At 35.7% G+C, this 10,878-nt stretch overlaps 1 protein-coding gene across 1 annotated transcript in view; it reads left to right on the top strand.

The window, feature by feature from the left end:
* Positions 1-10,878, top strand: part of LOC110457245 (serine/threonine-protein phosphatase with EF-hands 2-like) — a 53,591-nt gene that overhangs the window by 39,540 nt on the left and 3,173 nt on the right. The window contains exons 6-13 of the mRNA XM_021508430.1: positions 1,203-1,369; positions 2,541-2,577; positions 4,291-4,440; positions 5,786-5,863; positions 6,321-6,506; positions 8,605-8,756; positions 9,563-9,669; positions 10,245-10,408. Coding sequence (XP_021364105.1) covers positions 1,203-1,369; positions 2,541-2,577; positions 4,291-4,440; positions 5,786-5,863; positions 6,321-6,506; positions 8,605-8,756; positions 9,563-9,669; positions 10,245-10,408 — 1,041 coding nt within the window. The remainder of the gene's footprint in view (positions 1-1,202; positions 1,370-2,540; positions 2,578-4,290; positions 4,441-5,785; positions 5,864-6,320; positions 6,507-8,604; positions 8,757-9,562; positions 9,670-10,244; positions 10,409-10,878) is intronic.

The raw sequence follows: 10,878 nt of genomic DNA, 5'->3' as shown, positions 1-10,878 counted from the left end.
TAATAACAGAAATGTATGCTTGTGTAATGTCAGATCTAATAACAGAAATGTATGCATGTATAATGTCAGATCTAATAACAGAAATGTATGCTTGTGTAATGTTAGATCTAATAACAGAAATGTATGCTTGTGTAATGTCTGATCTAATAACAGAAATGTATGCTTGTGTAATGTCAGATCTAATAACAGAAATGTATGCTTGTGTAATGTTAGATATAATAACAGAAATGTATGCTTGTGTAATGTTAGATCTAATAACAGAAATGTATACATGTATAATGTCAGATCTAATAACAGAAATGTATGCTTGTGTAATGTCAGATCTAATAACAGAAATGTCTGCTTGTGTAATGTCAGATCTAATAACAGAAATGTATACATGTATAATGTCAGATCTAATAGCAGAAATGTATGCTTGTGTAATGTCAGATCTAATAAAAGAAATGTATGCTTGTGTAATGTCAGATCTAGTAACAGAAATGTATGCTTGTGTAATGTCAGATCCCTACTTACTAACAGAAATGTATGCTTGTGTAATGTCAGAGCTAATAACAGAAATGTATGCTTGTGTAATGTCAAATCTAATAACAGAAATATATGCTTGTGTCATGTCAGATCCCTACTAACAGAAATATATATGCTTGTGTAATGTCAGATCCCTACTAACAGAAATATATATGCTTGTGTAATGTCAGATCCCTACTTACTAACAGAAATGTATGCTTGTGTAATGTCAGATCTAATAACAGAAATGGATGCTTGTGTAATGTCAGATCTAATAACAGAAATGGATGCTTGTGTAATGTCAGATCTAATAACAGAAATGGATGCTTGTGTAATGTCAGATCTAATAACAGAAATGGATGCTTGTGTAATGTCAGATCTAATAACAGAAATGTATGTTTGTGTAATGTCAGATCCAATAACAGAAATGTATGCTTGTGTAATGTCAGATCCAATAACAGAAATGTATGCTTGTGTAATGTCAAATCTAATAACAGAAATGTATGCTTGTGTCATGTCAGATCTAATAAAAGAAATGTATGCTTGTGTAATGTCAGATCTAGTAACAGAAATGTATGCTTGTGTAATGTCAGATCCAATAACAGAAATGTATGCTTGTGTAATGTCATATATAATAACAGAAATGTATGCTTGTGTAATGTCAGATCCTCTGTGATAGGGTTATTTTTCTGTTTCAGAACGGCCTGCCTTCGGTTGACAATCCTTACATCTTCAATGGCGACTTTGTGGACAGGGGCACTAACTCTGTTGAGATATCTGTGATACTTTTTGCGTGTTTTTTGTTGAATCCTAACGAGGTTTATATAAACCGAGGTAATCATGAGGACCACATCATGAACATACGGTATGTCACATAACTCAACCTTCAAACCCCTACCTCAATCCAATTTGGCCGTCTTCAGAGGTGGGATAATATTCTATGTAAATTTGTTGGAAGTTTATTATGATTTGCTTGAAAAAGTTTATTCTGATTCATAATCCATGCATTGTCAAAAAACCAAATTAAGCTATGATTTAAAAAACAAATTTGTTAGATTAATTGACTTGGATTAATTCTTCTAAGGTTTCTATTGCTAAACTTAAGTGATTAGAACGTCAGGCAACAGAAAAAATAATTGATTTTGAAAGTAATTTACTACAGGGAAAATGTCTTAAAAGCGGCTACTAATAGCTGCTACAAACTAATTAATATGGATGTTGATAGTCAGAAAGAAAATAGTTGATTACATGGGGTAAGGTAGGAAACACATGGCCTAAAGATGGTTCACTGTGAAGTGGTCTCGGATCCTGTATAATTGTGGAATATACAGCTGTATATGGAGGATGAGAAAATGAGTCAAAAATGAATCAATGAAGTTTAGCAATGAAGAACAATGTTTTTGAAGCCAGAGTTGGAATATATTCCATTATCATATCCTTAAGAGCCTACTTAACAGAATCGCTTTAGACATTTTGATTTGTTTTCCATCTCAAACTGAGGGAATTCAATTTCGTATCAATGAAAGGCATAGTACTGGTGGAGGCAGAGGGATGAGTCCAAAAGGGAAAAACGGGGTTACTCAATGTGTTGACACATTTTGAGAATACTTGGTATGAAGTATCCCTAGGACAAAGGACTTAACTATAGTTACGGCACGGCACTGTGTTGTATCTTTGAGCAAGATACTTTACTCCGCTTTTCCCAGTCTACTCAGCTGTAAATGAGTATGTGGTTGGGCAGTGCTAGAATTGTTGAATGCTAGCTGTGAACGCCGAAATGGCAGCACCAGCTGTATGCTCCCCAGGGAGTTGCGAAAGATATTGGCTAGTTGCAAAGGCCCTATAACCACAGATAATAATTTGTGAATCGCTTTGAGACGTCCTACGAACTAGCTTGTGACTAGCTCAAATTATTATTATGATTATTATTATTTAGTATAAATTTCCAAACACCAACTCTCATTATTGATCGGTAAGCTGCAGTCCTATCATACCAGACATACCCTGTTTTTGAACATTTTCCTCCATTTTTCTAGGTATGGGTTCGTGAAAGAAGTCAACAAGAAATACTCAGTGAGTATGTAAGTTTAAGACTGATAAGATCTAACAAGTGTAGATATGGAGGATATATAAATCTAGGGTCAGAACTGAGGCTTGCTGACATTCTGACCTCCCGGGTAGACTTTCCATCTCCATACCTATACACAATGATGACCTTTTGTCTCCAATCTCTTTCTGAAAATTTTGGTAAAACATAACATTGACAATGCAAGTCCAACACTTAATACAGCCAAATTTCTACATAACACACACATAAACTAAAGCCATATGAAGAAAAACACGAAAGATGATATGATCAAATTTAAGATGTATTCAAGATTTTGATGGCAATTTAGCTTGTGCAATAATTCATGGTGTCCATTGCTGATTAAAGGAGCGCTATTATCAATCAAATTTTTACAGGACTTAAGAATGCAATGTCATAATATAAAAGATGATTGGGTTTTACCCCTATGGGATACACATAGCGTATGGGACACCATGTATCTTACAAACATATACATAAATAGAGGCGGGAAAAATGAATACATAATTGTTTTTTCTTATTAAATCTATTCTTATGTTCTTATGGTTCTAATAATCTCATTTTATACCATAAAACAGAACAATTTTGCTTCCATTTTGTATTTGCCTAGAGCAAGAAGACAAAATATATATATATACCCCAGGGGCAAGCAGTACGTATCAGCAAATATGAGTGGGAGAATTCAAAACTTGGTAAAACCATTTTAAAAGTGTAGATGGTAAAAATGTGTCAGAGTAGGAATACTGTGTGTTACAGTATTAAGCTTAGGTGAATGCTTATCTGGCACCGTGAATTAACTTCTTCATTATCTCATTAACCTTTACTGTGCTCTTCCGCAGGTAACGACTTATACATAAGCGGTTCTCTGCCCACGTCATTTTTCTATTGTTACTGAAACAATTTATTATACTGGATGTAAAAAAGTAATCAATAACTGTAGTAATATTGTTTGTAATTGATATCCATGCCGCCAATGATTATACATTGTTAAAGGTAATTGTTTAACTTGACGGTGGTATGCCTGATTCTGTTGGTTAGCTGTAACTTTAACTAGCGTAAAATATTAAGGAGTGTTTAAACATATTTAATTTCTTCAGTGAGATAACACCTTGCTTCAGTGAGATAACTCCTTACTTCAGTGAGATAACTCCTTGCTTCAGTGAGAAGTGAGATAACTCCTTGCTTCAGTGAGATAACACCTTGATTCAGTGAGATAACTCCTTACTTCAGTGAGATAACTCCCTGCTTCAGTGAGATAATTCCTTGCTTCAGTGAGAAGTTAGATAACTCCTTGCTTCAGTGAGATAACTCCTTGCTTCAGTGAGATAACTCTTTGTTTCAGTGAGATAACTCCTTGCTTCAGTGAGATAACTCCTTGTTTCAGTGAGATAACTCCTTGCTTCAGTGAGATAACTCCTTGTTTCAGTGAGATAGCTCCTTGCTTTCACATCAATCAATAATCAGATCATTCTAGATGACCAGTTCAGTTTAGGTCATACTGACCTTAATGGATTTACATCAATTGAGCATGATGAATTAGGTCAGATTGCATAACCACTGTCTGACAATTACTATCATCTAAATGTGTTATTTTGTTGTACCACCACAAGTTAGTGACAGATTCCCGAGAAGGTCATTGGAGTTGTCTCCCTGTCAGGGATGTAGAATGCCTACCAGTTGTCTATTACATCCATTTTTAGGTCTATGCCAATGGCATCCTCCGACTTTTTGAAGACCTGTTTAGTTGGTTGCCCCTGGCGACCATTATTGATGACAAGGTGCTGGTGGTCCATGGTGGTCTCTCCGACACCATAGACCTGGACCTCATCTCCCAGTTAGACAGACACAAGGTAGGTGTTAGTTTAGATCCTTCTTGCCCATCACCCATTTGTGATACTTGATGGATTATATTAATCTCATATGGCTTATAGTCCCTGATATGATAGCACGGCATGAGTGGTTTCTGTCCTCTTTCTGTCTGTTGTCACTTTGTCCATTATGAATAAATGTTTCTTTGAACAACTTTTTCGAAATTAGATTAGGAAATGATATTTGGCATATAATTTTCAGGGGTGAAGGGCTATCAGCTTTGTTCACACACATGACCTTAACCCATATTCAAGGTCACAGGGGTGTTGCAACCATAAAATTAATTCTTTTACAGAACTAAAACTGTCATGATATTTAATCTGTAGCTAATGCTGTGGTGAAAGACTGCTGACAACTATTTTGATGAAGGGGCAAGGTTAATTCTTTTAAAATACTTTGATCCACATTCATGGTCACAGATGTTAAATGTGTCAAAATTTTCAACCAATATTTTTCAAGAAAGAAATCAATGACACCTAAAGAAAAAAAGGCCTGTTAATGTAGCTTGTTGGGGTGATATTTACTTTACTTACATTCACGATCATAGGACTTATTTTTGGGGAGAAGTTCAAATTACTTCTTGTCAAGAATTCCTACATCTTTAGTCATTAGCTTGCTGGGGTGAAGGGTTATCAATATTGTCCTAATAAATAATCATGACTGTTATTGAAGGTCATAGAGATCAAGTGTGTTAAAAAAACCTGAACTCCTTCACCATTAGTTGCAGGTAAGTGATACAGGCAAATGGGCCTCTTACTGAGAAAACAATTCTGTTAACTCTTGACCATCACAAGATGGGTGATTCTTGAATAAGTGTCTGAAAACAAGGAATTCTTGACCAATACTGATAGATATATATAGATCAAAGTTTCTTGACCATCACCAGAGAGACACAAGATGAATAATTTCTTTACTCACCCCAGTACAATTGTTTCTTAACCATCACAATGTGGGCCGATATTGACCATCAAAATGTGGGTGATTCTTTAATAAGGCAAAGGGGGTAATTCTTGACCATTACCAGATATGTGAATCGTAAATGGTGCAAGGTGCCATGGGTAATCAATTCTTGTCTGTCACTGGTGGTAGTCTCACTCAACCAAGGTGGATAAGTTGGGGGACTCTTTATCATCATCAGATGAGTGATTCTTGAATAACATAAGGTAATCAAGTGAGTCTCAACCATTGAGATGTGGGTAATTTTTGTACCATTTTGGGTATAAATTTGGTATCAAAATTTGTATTCAGCCAAAATTCATGTCAAACTATATACCTTTTTCTGAAGACCAGTTATATAAATAATGGTTGTGTTGTTTTCTGATCCAGTTTCTGTCCACGCTACATCCGTCTCGAAGCTTTGATGATGAAAATGTAACAGAAGTGGAATTAATGGAATGGAAACAGGTAAACAAAGGGTCAATTTACTGTCAAACACCTGATGGAATAAATAAACACAAAGCATTGTAGAACCTTATAGACACTAAATACAAAAATAACCAAAACCATCGCATCATTAATGACAGAGTTATGTCCCTTGCTTGTTTGTTTTTAACAAAAATGCTATCTAAAGCAATAAAGGCTGCATTAGGTTGCAGCAACTGCTTAACTCATACACCCCTGAGATTTCATAATGAACCATCCCTACCAATTGGATTGGAAGATTTTTATTTTTTTTCAGGGGTGAATGAGTTGAATTTTAAACAAGAAATAATCTCAACCTATTTGTCATGAAAATACTTCGGTAATTCTTTTCAGTAGGTTCATATTCTTTTCCATCTTCCTGTTACAGTGAACTGACACAAATTTATTATAAAAAATCAGAAATCATTTATGATGCCACAATTTTGTTTTGATATTGCAGGTTCTCGATCTTCTGTGGAGTGATCCGAGAGTGCAAGACGGGTGCCTCCCTAACACGTTCCGGGGAGGAGGAAGTTACTTTGGGCCGGATGTCACCACAATGATATTAGACAAGTATAATTTACAACGACTCATTCGTTCTCATGAATGTAAAGTGGAGGGATATGAGTACACCCACAATGATAAGGTACACCACCCTCACATGTTATTTGAAGTATTCAGAGCCCTCATTCATTAGACTGCCTTCAGGCTGTCTGGGAAATGATCGGTTAATGCATGGTCTCTTAATAGAGGTGGTCTCTTAATAGAGGTGGTCTCTTGAGCAAGTTTGGCTGTATACTATAGGCTGTATTATTTCCATAAGTTTATGCAATTTTTACTCTATAGGAGAAAAGTTAATTTATTAAAATTAAACTTTAATTGGTAATTGTCGAGGGTTTTGCCAAATTTGAAAATCCCGACGGTGGAATTTCCCTATCCTACACCCTTGGGCATGAAAGAGTATTTTTCTCTCATTCCAACCACCAGAATAAGCTCAGAAACCATGAAAATGCATTTGGACTGGCCACCATTTTGAAAATATTGATTCCCCCCTGAGCTTTTTAGACGAAAACGAATCAGTCAGCCAGATTTGTGCAGGAAAACTAATCACATCTTTCTTACGTGTACAGTAAATATATCGTAAAAGGTTTTTAATTTCATCACGTCACCTTTTCCGTATTGCGGCATCGAAGAGTTCCGAATTTGTGACGCCCCGTCATGATCATTGTCGAGCCATTGTGACGTCACGTCACGTGAAATGGGGTGTAAGATAGAAATTTCCTACACCCCTTTCTTACCCTGGACAGCTCTATCTTACACACATGGAAATGAGAGAAAACTGGAAAACCTGCCATAAAATGTATTTTGTAAATTTCTGTTCTTTAAAATGTACCATTTGTATTTCGATGAATTGTCAAACAAAATTAGAATAAAACAAAGTTTAAACCAAAATGTATTTCAAACAATCATACTTGCCTTATTACCTGATTAATTGAGATGCTACACATATTTGCTAATTGCAATTATATACTGTTTGGTGATAAAAGAAGCTAGGCTGCCTTGCAGCTGACATCACAGTTCACGAATCATATTATTACAAGGTTCAAATTTCCACAACCATTTGTATATGCCTCACATAATAGCAAACATAAATAACAGGCTATATGGTATGTTAATTTCATAACTCATTACAGTAAATATGCTTTACATTAATATGCTTATTGCAGTTTTTATATATTGAAGTGCTGTTTGTCTCAGGATATTGTATACTTATCAACCCTCCTTACTTAGGAGTGAGACTCTCACTTTTGGACCCTTAAATTTAGCATTTTCAACCTGTGAATTTGCAAAAAAATCACAAATTCTAAGATCTAATGATTTAATCAACTCACACTATGTCATTTAAAGGGTTATTTTGTCACTAGAGGATATAATATTACAAACATTTTGTTTATGTTTTAATTTTAAGTATGCAGAATTTCCCTCATAAAAAAATCGAAATGTTGGCAAGTATGATATTGTCTCAGGACATCAAATCTATAGTGATGCCTGAGTGTTATGTCTCCTGGTATGATATTGTCTCAGGACATCAAATCTATAGTGATGCCTGATTGTTATGTCTTCTGGTATGATATTGTCTCAGGACATCAAATCTATAGTGATGCCTGAGTGTTATGTCTCCTGGTATGATATTGTCTCAGGACATCAAATCTATAGCGATGCCTGAGTGTTATGTTAGAATTATCTCCCCTCGATATTTTCAACTTAATAATATAAGCTTATTACAGAACAACCTAACAGTTTTTAGATTTATGATATTGTAAGCACCAGATCTTGACTACACGACAAAACTTATTTTTTAATTATACTTCTTAGTGTCTATTTCAGGGAAGGGATATATGGATGTGGTCAGTGTGTCAAATACTATTTACTACCAAAGTTACATCATCTAGATGCTGTCCAAACTAGGGTCAAATTTTATCATCATGAAGTTAGATATTACAAACTTGTCCATTTTATCAAGTCAAATTGATGACCATGGTAGCTGTTTATTGCTATACAGTTACATGTAATACTGAATATGTATACCTAGTTTAATTTAGAAATTCTATCATCGCACACTGATCGATGAGAATTTACTGAATCAACATTATCTCATCATAAAGTATAATTTCTTATAAGATATGATGATTGTAACCCGAGGCTCTATGATTTTGTAATCAAGTTCACTAATTGTGTTTCAGGTTCTCACGATATTCTCGGCCTCTAACTACTATGAGGTTGGCAGCAACAAAGGTGCTTACCTCAAACTGACCGGTCCGGACTTATCTTGTCACATTGTCCAGTATATGGTTAACAAACACTCCACCAAACGCAAAATCACCTTCACCAAAAGGTACTTATCACCTTCACCAAAAGGTACTTATCACCTTCACCAAAAGGTACTTATCACCTTCACCAAAAGGTACTTCACCCTGCCCCGTCCATAAGAGCTTATACTTGGCGAAGCTTCCATTTTCCATCAGTCATCTGGCATTGGTCTAAGTTGATGTCAATTTCCTTAAAATATTACTGTCCTGAACCTGTGAGATTTTGTTCAAATGTAGAATAGTTCTTGCTTGGAAAATTGAATAAAAAATAAAGATGTGTCCCACATCGAGGCAGAACCAAAAAGCGGAAAATCAAGATAATTTTTTTAAAACACCAATCAGTAAGCATGGGTGAAAGGGTTTCCACTTAATTTGGCAAAGGAATATCCGTGGGCCAAGAGGATTGAATTGTATAAATAAAGGCTAGGGACAGAGGGACAGGGTTGAATAAATAAAAAGTCTTTAAAAGACTACCTCATCGGAGCATCCCTGGGCAAAGAAATCAACCTCACCATCTGGAGTGACAAGATTTGTTTATGAAAAACTGTATGTCCTATTTATAAGATTTCTCTACTGTTAAGTGTAAAAAAGGCGCTAAATGATGTCTTTTATAAGGTTCATCAGTTAGGAAATGTGTATCAAAGCTTCACTTAATAAGCAATGTAACTCTATCATAGCTTAATTGACAAAACGGGACAGGTAGCTGTTGAAACATGGTGACACTTTTGACATTATTTGTGTGTAATACTAACACTAGATGATGTCTTAGACACAGATGTATGTGTTAAATGTATTAGATATGCAGAAGTCATCCATTGTGTTTGTCCTATAGGATTAGCCAGGTGGAAAAAATTGCCATGAGGGATCTCAAGAGGAAGATCCTTGGCTGTCAGTCGGAGCTGATCACCCACTTTAAGTCATGTGACCCAGAAAACACAGGTAAATGCATGGTCACATAACAGAAAACAAATTAATGTAGTGCACAGCGACATGGTTTAAAAACACCAATTGTTTGTCACATGACCCCAAAATCACAGGTAAATGTAAAGTCACATGAATCAGGACAAACAGTTTGATGTACAGTCACATGACTCAAAACACAAAGGTAGGGTATAGTCACATGACACAGAAAACAAAGGTAAGATATAGTCACATGACCCAGAAAACATAATTATCTTAATTGTATCATGGAATTCTTCAGCACTGTTTATCATAACTGTATGGAAAACATAATTATTTATATGTATAAGTGGAATAAGGAATATAGCCAATCAACAATGATCCATTACAATGTATATCCTATTGTGTATGTTTGTTTTTAAATTGAGAAGGAAATGTACTGAAATGAAAACAAGACAGATCAAACATTCTTAAGATCTCAAATCTAATTTACCACAAACAAAGTATCACTCTATCACAATTTTTTATAATCTGCTCAGACCTTGACCTTCGTGGATAAATGTCTATGGGTCAGAGATGAAGGTCACAGGTTGATGCCATGCTATTTGCTTTAGGTACGATCTCTGTGATTGAGTGGTGTAATGTGCTGGAGGGGGTCATGGAGATGGAACTGCCCTGGAGGACGATGCGACCTCACCTGGCAAAGTGTGACCCTAGCGGTGCTGTACTCTACAACACATCATTCAGTGACATGAAGCTCTATCATGGCAGTACTGAGGTAGGAATGAAGGAGCCATTGACATATATGCTGCCATTATGTTTGGGGGTTTTTAGAGGTCAAAACTGCACCAGGATCATAATTAGGGCCCCGCAAAATGTGGGTGCCCTATAGTAATCACAGTGTGCATCTGTCCGTCAACACTCTCGTGTCCAGAGATTATCTCATGATCCAGGCCCTAACAGAAAGCCAAACTTTCTGAAATTTTATTATGATGATACATTGTGATTATTCGCAGATGTGCAATAGTGGTTTGAAAAATTCTTAGGTCAAGGTCACTGTTACTAAAAATAGAACCCGGAATATACAATCAAAAAGACATCAGATAAGGGCCTTACAGAAGGCCAAATTTTCTGAAATTACACAAGATGGTACATGTGCAATAGGGTTTTAAGTAGTTCTGCAGGTCGACGTTGCCATTACTTAAAAAAGAACATATAGGGCATATACTGTCTGAACAGTCAATTATA

This window comes from Mizuhopecten yessoensis, unplaced genomic scaffold, assembly GCF_002113885.1.
Source record: "Mizuhopecten yessoensis strain PY_sf001 unplaced genomic scaffold, ASM211388v2 scaffold9049, whole genome shotgun sequence".
In the NCBI taxonomy this organism is placed as follows: Eukaryota; Metazoa; Mollusca; class Bivalvia; order Pectinida; family Pectinidae; genus Mizuhopecten; species Mizuhopecten yessoensis.
Note: the sequence above shows the minus strand (reverse complement) of the source record. Positions and strands in the feature narration are given on the sequence as shown.